This window comes from Fundulus heteroclitus, unplaced genomic scaffold, assembly GCF_011125445.2.
Source record: "Fundulus heteroclitus isolate FHET01 unplaced genomic scaffold, MU-UCD_Fhet_4.1 scaffold_303, whole genome shotgun sequence".
NCBI lineage: Eukaryota > Metazoa > Chordata > Actinopteri > Cyprinodontiformes > Fundulidae > Fundulus > Fundulus heteroclitus.
Window position 1 is genome coordinate 36,512 of NW_023396713.1, and position 19,143 is coordinate 55,654.

Sequence of the window (19,143 nt, forward strand, 5' to 3'; positions counted from 1 at the left end):
GAGAGAGTCCGGTAAAGCTGGGTGGTGTGGCATGGATATAAGCTTTCTCAGAGTGGCTAGTCAGGTTAGCTGTTCACAGGATTCACCAGGGCACAGAGCAGAGCTTCTCCAAAGCAGCTTGTCAGGTAGCAGTTCACAGGAAATGTCTGGACAAAAAGCAAAGCTTCTCTAGGAACGGGCAGCAGAATACAAAGACTTACGGACTGGCATGGAGAGGGTGTAGAATGACGACGGACCGGCAAAGGAGTGACAGCAGAGTGAGGCTTAAGTAGGGAGGCTGGCAGGTGAAGTGAGTCTGGCTAATTAGTGGCTGGCAGGTGTGACTAACTGCAGTGGAAGGGAAGGCCGAAGTGAGGGGAAGGAGAAACTAAAAACAATAATCAAAGTCAAACCCTAACTAAAACTAAAACAAGGTGGAAAAACCGAAAACCAATGGCAACAAAAGCCGAATCAAAACTAAACCATGACACCTTCGTGTTTTTGTGTTTAACATGAAATAGTGCCAGCATAAAATCCAATAAAGCTTTGTGCATATCTAAATTAAGCCGAACACTACGGCGAAAGCAGTCAAAGAAAGTCAAAGAAAAATCTGTTGCGCTCTCTATGCCATTAAGACAGCAATTCTTAATGCTATACCACTAGACTGGACACACAAAAAAAGGTTTTAAACTGCTGACTAACATGCAGCGATCCCGTTCCACAATAGGAGCTGCAACAGCAAAAGCCCTATCACCTCCGAGCTTCAGCCGACCTTGTTACATCCAGGAGCAGCTGGTCAGCTGACCTCAGAGACCGTATAGGATGATACGGTTGAAGCAAGTCTGAGAGATAGTGGGGAGCAAGACTGTTAAAGCATTTAAAAACAATTATGAGCATTTTCAAATCAGTTCTGTAGCTCACAGAAAGCCAGTGAAGAGCAGCCAGAACTTGAGTGATGTACTCACACCTGTGAGATCGTGCTGAAAGACGCTCTGCTGCATTTTGGACAAGCTGAAGGTGGCTGATAGCCAGAGGCGGACAGAGTACACAGCTTCATTACTTGAGTAAAAGTACAGATACCCCTTGCAAAATTTTACTCAAGTACAAGTAAAAGTACTGCAGTCAGATGTCTACTTAAGTAAAAGTACTGAAGTACTTGTTTTTAAAAGTACTTGAGTATCAAGAGTACATTTTCTAAATATTGCATTACTACTGCCACAGTGCTTACATTTATGTACAGAAATATCCTACACATCGATTTATGAAAAATGTTAATGTTAATACCCTGGAGAATGTAAAAGGAATTGAAAGTAAAACCAAGTCATTTTATCTTTTTACCATGTTGCTTTATTTAACATTTCTCACAAGGCAGTAGCACAATGGCAACACTCTGACAAACCTCTGCTAGAGTTTGAACGGATTTTTTTGCACCCACATTTGAACCTGATTGTGTTAAACACACCGCATACTAAAGAACATCAAACCAAATGCTCGGCTTAATTTTTTTAGGCAGTGATGAAGTTCTGTTTGGGTAAACACAGCAAACACTTGAAGCGAAAACTATCATTCAATTGTTCCGAAAATTGAAATAGTCGGGCGAGGTGGGGCCACGGGTTGACACATTCCCGGGATGGAACTGCTGCGTCTTCATCCATTGTTCGTCTCTTGTCTAATAAATCTGACCATGGAGTTGATTTCGGCGGAAAGCTGAATGTGATTGCTGATAGGCTGTCCCAATCAGTGGCGCCTTGCCGCCTGCACAATCCAATCACGTTTGAGAGGGGAACAACAAATTAAAGGTTTCCGAGATTTTTTTATTTTATTTTATTTTTTTAGAAGATTTTTTTTTTTTACTCACAGTTATGGATAGAAATGTAGCGGAGTAAAGAGTACAATATTTACCTCTCAGATGTACTTGAGTAAAGTCATGAGTACTCCCCAAAGATTATACTCGAGTAAAGTACAGATCCCTCAAAATTGTACTTAAGTACTGTACTCAAGTAAATGTACTCCGTTACTGTCCGGCTCTGCTGATAGCAGCCTGTCTGACATCAAAATACTTCTCACCTCAGGTCCTTTCTGTTTGTCTTCAGTAATTTGTGCCATTCCTGATCTCTACCCGATTTTACCTGTAGACCATGCTATTCACCACTCCTCCCTTCAGTATATAGTTTCCGGTTTTCTTAGTTTCTTGATGGTTTATTCCATAAATGCCTTCAGTTTCTGTTGTTCAACTCTAGATTTTTGTTGACTTCATGTTTTCCACTGCTCAGCATGTTTGTTCATTGTAAGCTGTTTTTGTCTCTTCCTTCCTTCATTTGCCAGTTTGTCTGCATTTAGGTCCACAGTAAAAACCAACATAAAGTGGTATACAATTGTGAAGTAGAAAGAAAATATACATCATTTGTTTTTTACAAATAAAGAACCGAACAGGATGTTGTGCAAATGTATTCACCCCCTGAGTCAATACTTTGTGGAACCACCTTTTGCTGCAATTACAGCTGCAAGTCTTTTAGGGTATGTGTCTACCAGCTTTGCACATCTAGTGACTGACTTTTTTGACAATTCTTCTTTGCAAAACAGCTCAAACTCAATCAGATTAGATGGAGGATTTTTGCGAACAGCAGTTTTCAGCTCTTGTCACTGATTCTCAAAGTTGTTTAGGTCTAGGCCGTTCTAAAACATGATTTTTTTTTTGTGTTAAGCCATTCCATTGTAGCCCTGGCTTTACGTTTAGGATCATAGTCCTGCTGGAAGGTGAACCTCAAGTCTTTTGCGGACTCCAGCAGGTTTCTTCAAAGATTTTCCTGTATTTGGCTCCATTTATCTTCCCATCAACTCTGACCATCTTCCCTGTCCCAGCTGAGGAGAAGCACAGCCATAGCATGATGCTGCCACCACCTTATTTGATAGTAGGTATAGTATGTTAAGAGTGATATGCAGTGTTAGTTAAATTTTTGTCAGGACTGACCAGAACATCTTCTTCCATGTTTAATCTGTCCCCATCAAGGCTTCTGGCAAACTGCAAAGAGGACTTCTTGGTTTTCTTTTAACTGCGGCTTACTTTTTGCCACCCGCCATAAAGACCACATTTCTGCAGTGCATGACTAACAGTTGTCCTGTGGACAGTTTCCCCCACCTGAGCTGTGGATCGCTGCAGCTCATCCAGAGTCACCATGGGCCTCTTGACTGGATCTCTGATCAGTGCTCTCCATGTTGTGCCTGTAAGTTTAGCTGGACGGCCTTGTCTTGTTAGGTTTACAGTTTCTGTATTATTTCCATTTCCGGATGGTGGATTGAACAGTACTCCGTGAGATGTTCAAAGGGAAAAATTTTCTTATAGTCTAAGCCTTCTTTAAACTCTGAGGTGTATTGTTTATATTAGGGAACAACTAATATGGAATAAACCAAACTCAAATGAATACACGAGATAAATATCAAGACAGAGGAAAAACTCAAAAAGACCCAAAACTTGACAGAAGTGAACCCAAAATCTTTAATGTTGTTACAGGATGATGATACAAACATAAATAACATTTTCATGCAATCTGTGTGACAAAGACGTTATACGTATACGTTTTCCTGCCTGTGCATTAAAGCTATATGTTTATATCTATTGTGCATGCAGATGTTTAATTCTTCCTTATTTAACATAATTAAGTTGCCTTACTATTTTGGGAGTAGGTCTCTCTGTAGTATCTGATTTGAAGTATTTCTAAGTTAATGACAAAGGTTTGAATAACAATTTGCCCAGACTTTAGACCAATATCCTAATCTGTGATTTTTTTTTTATCTGTGTACTTTATAGAATCATACACAAAGAAATTGGAAGGATGCACCAAACTGAGAACTTAAAAACAACAGTAAGACAAGTGAAGCTTCATCTTTAACTGGATGCCTGCAGCATTCCACTAGGAATAACCAAGTATTTAGTTCAAACATGCATAAACAATGTCTGGCATTAAATGTACCAATAAAAAAAGAAATATGTAAAAGGAATATGTTTTTTCATAGCATAACTACACCCATACTTGATAAACAACTATAACTAAGAATTTGTCATCAAACTCATTTGCATTGATGACTGATGCACAACAAATGTCACGAATAAAGGTCCTTAGATTACAAAGCAGATCAAGTGTGTGTGTGTGTATATATATATATATATATATATATATATATATATATATATATATATATACAGATTCTAATTTGATCATACTTGTGTCACGATTTTGTTGTGGATGCAGGAGCTGGCTGGCAGGTACAGAGTCCAAAAAACATGAGCAATAATCCAAAGCCAAAGTGGAGCTGGGCTGCTGCGGAACGAGGAACGAGACCAAGACGAAGTGACCAAAAATTAGCAGCGCAGCCAAACAAAAACCAAACCTGACGAGGCACCAAGGCGGTGCAACAGGAGCAGACAGGCATGATGGTCAGGAACAAACACAACAAGCCAGCAACAAACAAACAAGGTGAGCTTATAAAGGGAGCCTGACAGGTGACGAGAATAAAGACTAATTAGTGTCCCGACAGGTGGGACTAATTGCTAAAGGAGGGTGAGCTGAGTGAACTGCAAAAATGACAAGAAAAGAAACCAGACAAAACCTAAACCATGACAACTTGTAAATCAAAACAATTAGGTTCAGTTGGTAAAATGTTTTCTATCTAAGGAAACTTAGAGGAGTGCATGAGTTGCTGATTGCTTCACAATCAGCAACTCATGCACTAAGTTTCTATCTAAGGAAACTTAGATAGAAACTTAGTGCATGAGTTGCTGATTGTGAAGCAATCAACCCTGTTGAACGTCAACGTAGCGCTAGAGGTGATTGCAACAACTCGTTAAATTTAACCATAATATAATGGAACACCCAAAATATTTACTCAACATTTAATTATCTGTCCAATTTAGAAGCACATTCAGACTTTTTCAACAAGAGTGTAAATATTTTCTCAACAAATACTTTGTTGACAAAATTTTATCAAAGAATAGAATCATAAAAGGCAAAAAATAAATGATAACTGGTAAATTAAGGACCTACACCAAAAAAGGCTTTAGCAGCTTAATTTGTCTTTAGGGAAAGAGATAAACTCTACTTGTAAATTAGGTAGGCTTTTAAGGGAAAAAGGATAAAAAAAACACGTAAGAAGCTGTGTTCTTTCAACTAGACATGAGTTATTATTTCACTTGATGTAGAATGACTTCTTGAGACTTTCCTTTGCCTGTTCCTCTGTGATACTCTCCCAGACAGCTGGAATGTCAGCAGGCAGAGCATTATATGCTTTTGCAAATTCTTTGTTGTACTTCTTCATCACATATTTCCAGTAATCTGATGCCTCAAGGCTCACATCTGGTTGAATTTTCCAGTCTGGATAAATTTTCCTGTAATCTTTGTAAGGATGCCATTTACTGTTTGTAGCACTGCAGCTAAAACATGTGTCACTGATAACAGCAGAAGAGCAGAGGTCAGTAGTGAGTTTATTTGAGCCATCCCACCTGTACATACCTAAACCCTTTGGACGATGCAAGGCAGCAAAGTGTTCCTTGTGGTCTTCTCCTCCTGCATCACAGGGTATTTTGCAGAACGGACACTGCTTGCCACAACCAACAACTCTGTTGAACAGCTCATTCTGTGGTTTTACACGGAGATGTGTGAGTTTTTCTTCAAATGTAATGTCTTTAAACTTCTTTCTAAGAGCTTCTGCCATTTCCATCACACATTTGTTGAGGCAGTCGGCAAACCGGTCTTGGTCAGCTTTGTTCAGAACCATGAAAGCATTGAGAGCATCCTGAGAAATTACCAGTTTATCACCAAGTTCTTTACAGATATTTTCTGCAAATGTCTTCAGACTGTCAGTCTTTTCTGCTTTTGCATTTTTAATGGCAGCATTTATGCGGTTAATGCAGGACTGAAGATGTCTGTCCTCAAACTCACATAATGCTGACTCAGAGGAGAAAGTTTCCTTAATTCTATCAGATATCCATGATTTTACATAACTTTCATATGAGCAGATATATCTCTGAAAGATGTCAAAGTCACTTTTTGAAATCAGATCCAGTAAAATATAACACTGGAAGGACATCCGTGTGCTGAACTCCTCTCTTGTCAGCATTTTATCAACAATATCAAGACCAAGAGAACGATAGACAAAGTCCTCCACAGCAGGTTTCAGACACTGGTTGGTGAATTCTTCAGCTTTCTTCTGGCATTGGTCTCGCTTATTGAACACATCTTTGAAATCTGCACAAAATTTGTCTTTGTTTTTCTCCAGACGTCTGTAAGGATCATTTTCTTGTATAAAATCTTCATGCATTTTCTGAAACTTCCTGGCTGCAGAGCCACAGATGTGCTGTTTCAGAGACACTTCTAACTCGATGTCCGTGTCAACATCAGTGTTGTTCAGCCTCTCATCAATGATGTGAAGGATCTCCTGGATGTAAGTATCGTGATAGTTAGTTTTTCTCTTGATTTTATCACTGACACAATCATTGCAAGCAGATATGATGCTTTCGGCTATTTCTTGTTTTGCCTTTACAAGACCTGTCCAGGAAAACATTCCTTTTAGTTTTTCTGTGATTTTTTCTGTATTTCCTTTGGGTTTGTATTTAAAAGGCTCCAGTCCACAGACTTGGAGTCTTCTTTCACTCAGCAGTTTACATGCATGGCTTCCCTTGCGTGAAAGATTTGTTCGCAACTGATGAGAAACACTGGTGAAGATATTTGAAGTCTGCTGTGCAGACAAAGAAAAGGCATTCAGTGTTTCAGTCCACATTTTATTGAAACTTTCATCAAGCTCACTATCTGTCATTTTTACTTTTTTCTTACGGCATTCATCAATCAAAGCACAAACTGCTTTTTCAATTTCTTCTGTATAAGAGGCTCTGATTTTGTCGAGTTCTTCCAGTCCCTGTTTGATGTCAGCTGCTGCTGTGATCTGGTCAAACACTGATCTCTCAGTTTTTCGTCTCAGACTCTTTATGCTGTTTGAGAAATCCTCTCTGTATCCTTCAACCAGATAAACATGACCTTCTGCCTGCTCAAAGTATTTTTTCAGATTGTCAAGCATCATTGTCTCCCACTTGGTCAGCTCTGTAGTTGCTTCACTTTTCAACACAGTGATGTATTCTCTCAGGTCAGATATTTCAGTTTTTGCAGCAACTGTCCCAAAATTAGAAATTCTTGTCTCTGCATCTGTAACCCAGGTGTACATTTCTTTTTTTAATTTCCACTCCCATTTGTTGTACTCTGTGCAGAGCATCATGTATGCATCGGCTACCAGGCTGTTTCTGAAGCTGAAGATGAAGTTTTCATGTTTTACTGCAGTCCATAGGCTGTTTATCCACTCTCTGAACTCCAAGATGTTGTTAGAAGTTGACTCACACTTTCCCAGCAGTTGGATGATGTTTTTCTTGAGCTCATAGACGGTCTCACTGTATCCCACATTGACTGGTGCCATTGGTGGGTTTCCATTCCAGAGTCCAGGAACGTAGCAGTTCCCAGTATCTGGATTGTACTCCATCACATCAGTGAAGTTCTTGTTCTCCTCTTTCTTTTCCATTTTAGCTGCTGCCTGGGTCATCTCATTCAGCTGTTCTAGGAGCAGCTTCCTGTCTCGTAGGTTATTCTCATGGGCTGAAACATCAGAAACGTTCTGGTGAACAAACTGACATTTAGGCTTTTTGCCGACCTCCTTCATCCTGAGGAAAGCATGCACCACTATCTGCAGGATGTCTTTCATTTCTGTTGAATTCTCCATTGCAATATTGATAATGGTGACGTCACTCAGCCCAACAACCAGTGTTGCCAGCTCATTGTCATGTTCATGGCTGTTATCCAGCTGTGCCAGCTCTGGTGACTTTAAGCCTTCGGTGTCAATAATCACCACAAAGTCACAGTTCAGATCTTTTTTGAAGTCTTCACTGACTTTGATGAGCAGCATGAAGGCTCCTCGAGTGCATCGACCACTGCTGACTGCAAACTGCACCCCAAACATGGTGTTAAGGAGAGTGGATTTTCCTGTGCTCTGAACTCCAAGAACTGTGACAACCAGTATCTTGTTCTTTGGAGACACCAAGCCATTGAGCTGAGAGAGAACGTCACTCACCCATCTGAGAGGTATGTTGGAAGCATCTCCATCTACAAGCTCCAGAGGAAATCCATCCAGCAGCAACTGAGCACAGAGTCTGGGCAGATGTTGCAGTTGTTGACGTGATGGGTCTGTTTCTGGAAGGTAAAGAGAAGCTTCGTAGATCTGACCCATTTCACGGAAAAAGTGCTCAATTCCCAGTGAGCTGTTGGAAAGTTGTTTGTCGATTTCTTTGATTTCCTTTTTGTTCTTAGAGTCCTTGGATTTTTCCTTGTAAAGCTCCCTGAGGCTGGAAAGTTTTATTGTAGACATGTTGTCGAGGTTCATTCGCATCCATTTCAGAAAATAACCCCTTTCCTCACTGGATATTGCACTAATGAAGCAGCTCATGAAATTTGACATGGCATGGGAGTTCTGCTTCCTACGCAGCTCTTTCTTTTTCATTTTAAGATTACTTTTATAGATTTCTATGTCTTCAGAGCCAACTTTTCGAAGACGAAATTCTTCCTTTTCCAAGAAAGTCAATTCCTTCCAGATCTGGCCTTGCAAAGGAAACTGTTTTTCTTTAAATTTAAAGGTGTCTTTAATCTCTGCAGTGATGGCATCTGCATTTTTCCTCCCAGCCTGGCACTCTGGTGAATCTTCATCGACAGAAATTCCCAGTTCATGTGCAATGTCGGCCATCTGCTCTATTGACATCTTCATCCCTGGGTTGGTAAGTACACTGCTCACAGTTGTCCTCAAACGTTTCACAAAGTCTGCATCATTGGTCTTTTTTGTTTTTATAATGATGTTGTCTGTCGTCAAGTTGAGCTTGTTTGCTATTTTCTTTAGAACATCTGGAGTTAAGCTCTTACTCTGTTGGTTTCCCACCAAGAAGATCTTTGCTTTGTGGTTTTTGTTGGTCAGCAGTTTGTACTCAGACTCCAGCTGATCAAAAAACACAAAAACTGCAGCAGATGTCTGACACAAAAAGGAATATTGTGTTTCATGTGCAGCAATGTCACCTCGAAGGTTAGCTATAGCCACTGGCTCACTAAAAATGTCCATGTTTTTGTTTCCACAGGGAAGGTACCAGGTAATTTCAGTCAGTCCATCAGATATTTTTCTTGGACTGTCTCCACACTCCATGTTGTGGTGAACAAAGGTGTCATGGTACTGCTGAGGGTTACTCAGAAGTTTGTTGAGAATCTCTGATTTGGACAAGGAGCACTCACCCAGTCTGACAAATGAGATCATTGGAAGCTCAGAAAGAACGATTCTTTCTTCTCTGAAGCCCTTTGATACTAAAAGATCTGGAGTTCTGTACTTCTTAACAATGTCTCTCATGGCCCACAGCATGAGGGTGCTCTGTTTAGTATCACAGTTAGGAAGCAGCAGAGGAACAGAGAACTGACACATGGACATTTTTAGTGCCAACTCTTGCTGAACAAACCCATCAGAGCACAAAAAGAGAGCAGTGATTATATCAAGAGGATTAAAGACTTCAGCATCATTTGGACTCTCAAAAAGATCCTCAAAACTGCACTCTGCATTCTCTGATGCATCATCACATTTTGTTTCAATATTAGCATCCTCTGAGTCACATGCTTCATATTTCACAGTCCTAGCAGTCACATTAACCATCATCAATTTCTTAAGAAAATAAAATGGGACATTTGATTTACACGTTCCAGGGTCATCTGTAATTGTCTTCTCATCAATCTGAAGTATTTTGCTGAGTGATAGCTTCTCTCTGTGGTACTGCTCCTTCAACCCCAGATCTTCCAAAAGGCTCTCAAGTTCGGTTTCTGTAGATAATAATGATACATAGTTTTAATGTTTCTTTCAAAGAGTGTGTACATTGTCATTAAAAACAATTTTTACTTGTACTTTTAACACTGCAGATTTCATTGTTACACAGTAGGAAAACAACATTGTTGTACAGTTGAATCAAATGATGTTAACTTAAGTTCAAAAGCCAGGGGACATCTAAAATGTCTGCCGCTTAGTCAGGTGACTACTGAGTTCCCCAAATCAATTAATTTGGCACCCAGTATGGGGCTGAAATGTTTTCATTTTTCAAAGGGGGGGAGGCGCAATTAAAAGATTTTGAACCGCTGCCTTAGAAATTTTTCTCAAATATTTATCAGGGTTTCTGCTACATGTAATAACTAGTGGCGTACCGCCACACCAAAACAAGAGCTGCCACACCTTCAGAACAGTGGCAGCATACTATTTCAGTAGTGTACACATAAAATAGTACCTGTGTTTTATTTTGAAGAAAACAGTTCATTTGTTTAAATAATATTACACACATTGATCAGAAAAATAAAGGAATTATTCTTTGATAGTTCTTTGCATTTGTGATCAATTGCTATGGCTCATTTCTTTTACTATTACTACACCTTTAAACATCCCAGAGCTGTATGTTTTGATTTTTTTTAACTTACTGTGTATTTGTGTTATATTTTAACAGTTTAATGTGCAAAAACCTTTTCTGTCAGTAGAGAATTGGACCGCCTGTAGGAATGAAAATAATGTGATCTAAATTACCTTTTAATGTTTTTCGCTACTCCAGGTTTTCACTGAAGTGTAAACCTTCACCTCATTTCTTGCTAGGTGAATACAAGAATCAAGAGTTTCTATCATCATTTTGTAACCACAATGAAATTGTGATAATTTCGAAATATCATTCATTGAAATATTTTTTTATAAGTGATTAGCCATAACTTAAAATATGTACATCCTGGGTCATCATTTAAGTTTTACTGCTAACTTCAGCCTGCGCTATGCCACCTCTTCCAAATGTGCGCACACACACCAGGCTCTGTTCATGGCTGCGTAGCTGCTCCGAAATCAGCTGACCAACCCTGCCTGCACGGGACCACGCGCAATTGCGCAGTAGTGGTGCAGCATGTGTGCAAATAACCATTGTTTTTCCCGGCTTTAGTTTTCCTTTTGACTCATTGTAAGGTTATGGTGGAGCGGATAGATATAGTAAAGCGGTCCAGTTTGTTCACTCTTCCCAGTAGGTTGAGCCTGGCCAGTAGCCCGGGTAACACAGTTCCAACTGTATGTTATTCCAACTAAATTAATTACACAATAAAGGAGGTTCATGAGAGTGCTTTTTTCCACTAAATATGTGCCGCAGACCTAGGACCAGTTTAGCAGACATGAGAGCATGCATATTCAGGCGTGAAAGACATGATCTGATCTGACTTTGGATCAGATTAACAACCAATCACAAAATTATGAATGTATAATCATCAATTAAGCTAGGCTCGGAAAGGTGGGCATAGCCGTTTTAGATGGGGTCTTAAGACACACCCCCACCGCAATGCCCCCTCTCCCGCCGACATTGCTTCGGAATGAATTTAAAAATATGTTTAAACCATTTAAAGTATATAATATAGCATACTGCATAATTTCTGTCTCACTGAGTCCCTCGAAGCTGGCTAGTATGAAGCTGCTGGTCACTACTGTGCTGCGCTGCTCTTGGTAGTGAAGAAAAACTACAATAGTCAGGACAACAGCCCAGTGTTGCGAACTTGGTGACTCTGTCGCTATATTTAGCGACTTTTCTGACCCATCTAACAACTCTTTTTTAAAAAGGGACCTGAAACTAATCTAGTGACTTTTCTCTGTGTTTTGGCGGTTTAGCGACTTCATGTGAAAGCAGCGACCTTTCACAAGGGCAACATGGATGCTAGAGCTCCGTAAAACCCTAATTCTGTCTCACAGGCACAGGCAGCTGCCTCGTCCTGAAAGCTCTGCATGCAGTCACAGCAAAGAGGAAACCTGGTCTGTTATGAATATAATAAAAATATAGTTCTAATCTAGTTTATTTTTCTCTGAAACTGTTGCACTAAATTATTACCTGATTACCACACAGCTGGAATAACTTAGGCTACGTTCACAATGCAGGTCTTAATGCTCAATTCCGTTTTTTTTGTGAAATCTGATTTTTTTGCGTGGTCGTTCACATTTCCAAATATATGCGACTTGTATGTGATCTCCTGTGTGAACTGAATGCGTTCAACCTAAGTGTCCCGCATGCGCACTCAAGGATGCGATGACGTCACACGTAGCAAGCGTCCTCAGTGTTTGCGGAAGTAAACATGGATTATAATGCTGCCGCGCATTTTTCGGTCATTAATTTATTTTCTAACCGGAGCTTTGCCTTCATTGACTGCTCTTCTCATTGTAGTCCGCTATGGGTGTCGTCTTTCTTCCCGCTTCTGCATAGCAGGACGCAAAATAGTGACGTTTGTCGAGTATCGGTGACATACAGGTCGGATAAATGCGAACCGGCCGTACAGACACAGGTCGCATTTGAAAAGATCAGATACGTATCAGATTCAGGACCACATATCTAGTGATGGGCACGTTACTTTGAAAAAGTAATTAGTATTAGTTATAGTTACTAGTTACTCCACTATAAAAGTAACTAGTTACCAGTAAAAGTAACTATTGCGTTACTTTTTTGTTTATGGCTTTTTTATTTATTTTTTTACAAATTTTTTGCTGCTATGTCCTTTCAATGCACCCCCCCCCAACACACACACACACACACACACACACACATATACTCCCCCTTTTGTGTTGAACAGTGAAGTGTGTTGAAAACAGCTTTAATTCTCCATCACCTAACTTTTATATCGCGCATGCATTGACTTTTTCAACAATTCTCTTTTGTGGTTTTCAGCAGCAACGGCATTGTTTCTTATGGTTTAATATTGTCCATATGCCTTCTTTAAAGATTTCTAATTCTACTCACAGGACATGCGCACTTTCAAGCTTATTTCCTTTTTTTTCATGCTTACGTTCAATGGTTGATTGGGCGCTGTGTTTAGTTACCTGACTAATATCATCTGTTCTGAAAATGGAAATGCTGAGAATGACAAAGGGAGGAAGAACTACTCAGAGTAGCAGCTTTCTCCTCAGGGTAGATCAGCTGTTTTTTCTGAAACAAAGCTCAGAACAAAGACACACAGCGCAACCTCCCCAACCATAAAGGCGTCAGCCCAACCCATCAATCAATGGTGCGCTCCGATCAGCACCGGGCGCTCACAGAGCGAGACTGTGGTACACCATCACACCAGAGTTGCAAAATGGTTAAAAAAAACTTGGCTTATTATTATTTTGTTTACAGTTCAGCTTGGATTTTATTTACTGCGCAGCATAGCTTTGCTGTGTGCGTTGAATCCTGATGCTGTGTGCGAATGCATACGCGCGCAGTTTAGAGGGAACAGAAACAGTTTGGCGCGTCAGTCAGTTCGAAACAGTTCCTGTATCGGTCACGTGACTTTCCCATAGTGATACGCGCATTGACACAGGTTTTGCTCTACGAGCTCGACGCATGCGCCTTTGCATCGGTGACCCATTGTCTCATCTTCCCTTCTCTCATGAAAACATGCGCATGAGTCCTATCATGAAGTGAAAAAAAAAGTTCATTGTGCGATTCGAGTAACGTGTAGTAACGGGGTGTCAGCAATGATAAATCTTGTTTTGGTCTACAGACAGTGTTCAAGCACCACCTAGTGGTGAAATGTTGCTTAATGCTCCATTAAGATAGCAGAACATGCTGTGCTTTTATGGTTATTCTGTACATTAGCAACTAGTGGGTTAAGCATTTATGAAAAAAAAGGGACATGTTTTCAACACACCTGACTAATATAAGCTCAGTAGCTGAGCCTCTGACTGCCTGCTAGTGAGCTACAGTAGTTTAACCATTTGATTCAGGTGTTTAGGGCAGGGTAATGATAATCCATTTGGCAAAAATGTATTTAGGTCAAAATAAATTAAATTTCATGTTTTTGTCACACTGAATTCAGTTGCTGAAGTGACATAGCATGCTTACTTTGTTGTTGTCCTTCTTCCTGAAGGTTTTGCTCTCCTGGGTCATTTGTGTTTGTTGTCTTGAGTAAAGTTTCATCCTTTCTGCTTGTGAGGTTTCCAGATTCTGCTTCTGTAGTCTTCCCAGGACGAGACACTGGCGCTTGTCCAATGTCCACTGTTGTCTTTACGAGACCAGGAGCTGTGAAGGTAACACCCACATCAACAACAATCATAATATTACCTGAACACACTTACAGACTGCAGATCTTACTGTAGCTGTCTTTTTAAATTGAGTAGACTGATCCTTACCATCTGTTCCTGCTTCACGCTTTTCAGCCCCAGAGTCAGCACATGTTGTGGTTGCAGGGTCTCTTTTTTCTTCACAGGGAAGATCCACATTTGAATCTTTGATACTCTTTTGCTTAAGATGAATATAAGACCATAAGTATTTTTCCAGTATAATAATAGGTACAGTATTTTTCATCATTCATTTTGGGCAAAATTGGTGTGTACCTCCATTGTGGAAGCATACTCTTTAACACTACAACCTGTTTGAGGATTCAGGCAGCTTCTCTCTGAAAGACAAATGTGACAAATGATAAAGGAAATACAATAAAAAAACATGTATTGGGCTATCAGTTGTTTTTGAAACAGCATTCCAGGAACAGAAAATAAAGATGCATTTACAGCAGGGATCTGTGTGGGGTAGGTTAGTGCTTGCGGGGGCGTGTGTGTGTGTGTATGTGTGTGTGTGTGTGTGTGGGGGGGGGGGGCTTGGTTATCCTTACCTATTCCAAGGGGAGGCTCACCTTCAATGAATTTGAAAACCCCTAATCTAATACATATATAGATATGTTTTGGAGTTTATTAACTGGAGTTTGAATAAGATTCAAAGAGGCACCTTTAAGATACAATAAGCTTCGCAAGATACAACATGCACAAGAAGAAATAGTGGTCACCGCTAAAAGAAATTCATTTTGCACCAAAATGTTAATTTACGTGATGAAAGACGTTTAAAGAAGCTAAAAGGAAGAAACAAACCTAATTCCTTTAGTAGCACACAGCCAACGAGGTATTCTTATGTTTTACATAAGACTTTTGTTTAATATTTAATTTAATATTGAGTCATGTCTTAAATTTTCTTAAGTGTTAATTAAAATTCAACACGTGAAGACTAAATAATACACAGAAAAAACAATGTGACGCTTTAGAAGGGAAACAGGGGGCCTGATTGCAGCTGGAGTGGCGGTAAAGAGAGAGGCAGATTGTCACGCATCTTGTTTTGGTCTACAGACAGTGTTCAAGCACCACCTAGTGGTGAAATGTTGCTTAATGCTCCATTGAGATAGCAGAACATGCTGTGCTTTTATGGTTATTCTGTACATTAGCAACTAGTGGGTTAAGCATTTATGAAAAAAAGGGACATGTTTTCAACACACCTGACTAATATAAACTCAGTAGCTGAGCCTCTGACTGCCTGCTAGTGAGCTACAGTAGTTTAACCATTTGATTCAGGTGTTTAGGGCAGGGTAATGATAATCCATTTGGCAAAAATGTATGTAGGTCAAAATAAATTAAATTTCATGTTTTTGTCACACTGAATTCAGTTGCTGAAGTGACATAGCATGTTTACTTTGTTGTTGTCCTTCTTCTTGAAGGTTTTGCTCCCCTGGGTCATTTGTGTCTGTTGTCTTGAGTAAAGTTTCATCCTTTCTGCTTGTGAAGTTTCCAGATTCTGCTTCTATAGTCTCCCCAGGATGAGACACTGGCGCTTGTCCAATGTCCACTGTTGTCTTTACGAGACCAGGAGCTGTGAAGGTAACACCCACATCAACAACAATCATAATATTACCTGAACACACTTACAGACTGCAGATCTTACTGTAGCTGTCTTTTTAGATTGAGTAGACTGATCCTTACCATCTGTTCCTGCTTCATGCTTTTCAGCCCCAGAGTCAGCACATGTTGTGGTTGCAGGGTCTCTTTTTTCTTCACAGGGAAGATCCACGTTTGAATCTTTGATACTCTTTTGCTTAAGATGAATATAAAGCCATAAGTATTTTTCCAGTATAATAACAGGTACAGTATTTTTCATCATTCATTTTGGGCAAAATTGGTGTGTACCTCCATTGTGGAAGCAGACTCTTTAATACTACAACCTGTTTGAGGATTCAGGCAGCTTCTCTCTGAAAGACAAATGTGACAAATGATACAATTACAATTGTTTTGTATAAATTTTTCTCTATATTTGCTCATCATTAATAGCACATCAATTCAATTCAATTCAATTTTATTTATATAGCGCCAAATCATGAAACATGTCATCTCAAGGTACTTTACAAAATCAAGTTCAATCATATTATACAGATTGGGTCAGATTATACAGATTGGTCAAAAATGTCCTATATAAGGAAACCAGTTGATTGCATCAAAGTCCCGACAAGCAGCATTCACTCCTGGGGAAGCGTAGAGCTACAGGGAGAGTCGTCTGCATTGTACATGGCTTTGCTGCAATCCCTCATACTGAGCAAGCATGAAGCGACTGAAATGACGACAGTCATTTCAATGTAATACAATGCAAAACTGGAGAACAGTAGACTGAAGAACGGTAGAGTCAGTAGAGTGAGAAAATTAGACCCTGATGTCCTCCAGCAGCCTAGGCTTATCACAGCACAACTATAGAGATAGCTCAGGGTAACATGAGCCACTCTAACTATAAGCTTTGTCAAAAAGGAAAGTTTTAAGATTAGTCTTAAAAATAGATAGGGTGTCTGCCTCACGGACCAAAACTGGGAGTTGGTTCCACAGGAGAGGAGCCTGATAGCTAAAGGATCTGCCTCCCATTCTACTTTTAGAGACTCTAGGAACCACCAGCAGACCTGCAGTCTGAGAGCGAAGTGCTCTGTTAGGAACATACGGGGTAATCAGAGCTCTGATATATGATGGAGCTTGATTATTAAGGGCTTTATACGTTAGAAGGAGAATTTTAAATTCTATTCTTGATTTAACAGGAAGCCAATGAAGGGAAGCTAAAATTGGAGAAATATGATCCCTCTTGTTGATTTTCATCAGAACTCTTGCCGCAGCATTTTGGATCAGCTGAAGACTTCGAACTGCATTTTGTGGACTTCCTGATAGTAAAGAATTACAATAGTCCAGCCTTGAAGTAACAAATGCATGGACTAGTTTTTCAGCAACACCCCTGGACAGAATGTTTCTAATTTTGGCGATCACTTCTGTGTATCTGGTGCTGCAGGCTCCTGTTCTTCTGGTCGCAACACTTTTACTTTTAGACTTAGTGTTTACTAGAAACAAAAACATTTGTAATGATATTTAATATTAACATACATTTTTATTTTCAAGCCTTCTTAGGGATCTATATTGTACAGATAATCTACACTGAAATCTCAAGTCAGACTTATCACTAAAGCTTTTAAGGAATCATTTTCATGTCAACACCATTATTATTATTATTGGTGTCGCTCTTCAGAGAAAAACTTTTTTATGTTTCTCCTCACCCTTGGCCCATCACTGAAAACCAGTGTGTTCATGTCAAAACTCCTCTGAGGTCCACTTGTTTTGACACTGCTCTTGAGCAGGGCTGGAGAAACCTGAGCTAGCCAAAGAAAAAAACTGCTGAGTGGTGAGTGACAAAAACAAGCCGGTGGGAATGAGGCTATAGTTAAAGAAGTTTAAAGAAGCTAAAAGTAAGGAACAAACCTAATTCCTTTAGTAGCACACAGCCAACGAGGTGTTTTTATATTTTTTGTCTGTATTTTGTTTAATATTTAATTTAATGTGGAGTTATGTCTTACATTTTCTTAAGAGTTAATTAAAGTTCAACACCGGAAGACTAAATAATACACAGAAAAAAACAATGTGACGCTTTAGAAGGGAAACAGATCCGGAAGCTCTCACACGTGGGGCAAGCTAAGTGTCATGGAGGTGGTGACAGAGACGATGGGGAACTGAGGGCGTCTAGCTTGGCTCACCAGAGAAGGCTCAGTGGAGTGACTGTGGTGATGTCGGTCATATTCACAAGGGAGCTGTGGTGGAGTACGAAGGTGTTCTTGCACCGCTGAGCACAGTGTTTGCGCTGGGAGGAGTTAGTTGGCAACGAGGAAACTGTAGTAGGCATTGGGGAAGCAACAGCAGCAGATTCACCAGGCAGGGCAGATAAGCAGATGGACTCTGCTTATCTGCCCTGCCCGCTACATCTGCTTATATATATATATATATATATATATATATATATATATATATATATATATATATATATATATATATATATATATATACACGCCCGCCGACAGGGGGGGGACAAACGGGTCAGTTGTCCTGGGCCCCAGGAGGGGGAGGGGGGGTCCAAAACTGAAACTGACAAATGGTCAGAGTGTTAGACAGCGCACACGCGACTACAGCAGCTTCCCCAACGTCTCCGCGTCTGCTGCAGTCATGGCACTCTGCTGCTCCCCCTCCCCTCTGGTACATGGCTCAGTGGCGCCAGCCAATCAGCAAGCAGGCTAAGCCTGGCTTAGCTCTCTCTCAAAAACATGAAGAGGGAAAGAAGTACCGGTTTGGCTATTTTTTAATACTGTAAATTAAATCAAGCTGTATGTTTTGTAAAAAGCCGGTTAAATTCATTGGAAACACAACACATTTATCTAAGCACGTGAAAAACCATGAGCAAGAAAACGTCGAGCGACAGAAACGGAGAGAGGAGACGAAACTTCTCTCATTGCCCCGACAGACCCACAGACTGACATCACTGACTGAGGCTTTTCAGTCCTCCAGAGGACATCCAGGTAGATAAGAGTGGTCATCTTCAGCAGCAGTTCATGTTAAATTTCAAAGTAGATATTATCTATCATGTGTTACTGGAGCCCACACAGAAAATGTAATTAAGACCTTGAAAGAACCCAGTACATATATCCAGTGACGTGCGGTAGGGTTCATAGCTGGTGAGGCACTGACATTATCAGAGTCAGATTTACAAATGTATACACTCTACAGAATAGACTCATTACAAAGTGCTGAAGGAGCCAAATCAATCACCAAGATACATGGAAAAATATTGATTTTTTTATGAAAAAAATAAAACTAAATTATTTGTCAGTTGATTGGTAATAGTTTATGAGTTATGACGGATTTGTAACGTGTGGGGAAAAACGGATTCAATTATCAACTCAGAACAGGTTAGTCCGTAACGTTTAACAGGCTCTTTATTCAGTAGCTGAGTGTGCTGCGGTGACGGGT

The 19,143-nt window shown here is 40.0% G+C and overlaps 1 protein-coding gene across 1 annotated transcript; it reads right to left on the bottom strand.

The window, feature by feature from the left end:
* Positions 1-4,161: 4,161 nt before the first annotated feature.
* LOC105923992 (up-regulator of cell proliferation-like) lies at positions 4,162-16,017 on the bottom strand. The gene is made up of 4 exons (XM_036130230.1): positions 16,012-16,017; positions 15,808-15,919; positions 13,910-14,086; positions 4,162-9,857 (listed from the first exon to the last, which is right to left on the bottom strand). Exons 1-4 carry the CDS (start codon positions 16,015-16,017, stop codon positions 5,164-5,166), a joined length of 4,989 nt encoding a protein of 1,662 aa, XP_035986123.1. The 3' UTR covers positions 4,162-5,163.
* Between the last annotated feature and the right edge of the window lie 3,126 nt (positions 16,018-19,143).

What these genes read in the sequence shown, in the direction of transcription:
- LOC105923992 (XM_036130230.1), bottom strand. An exon ending in GCATGAAGCAGGAACAGATG is followed by an intron (nt 14,087 to 15,807) that starts GTAAGGATCAGT and finishes TTACCTTCACAG; the next exon opens with CTCCTGGTCTCGTAAAGACA. An exon ending in GGAAGAAGGACAACAACAAA is followed by an intron (nt 9,858 to 13,909) that starts GTAAGCATGCTA and finishes TATTATCTACAG; the next exon opens with AAACCGAACTTGAGAGCCTT.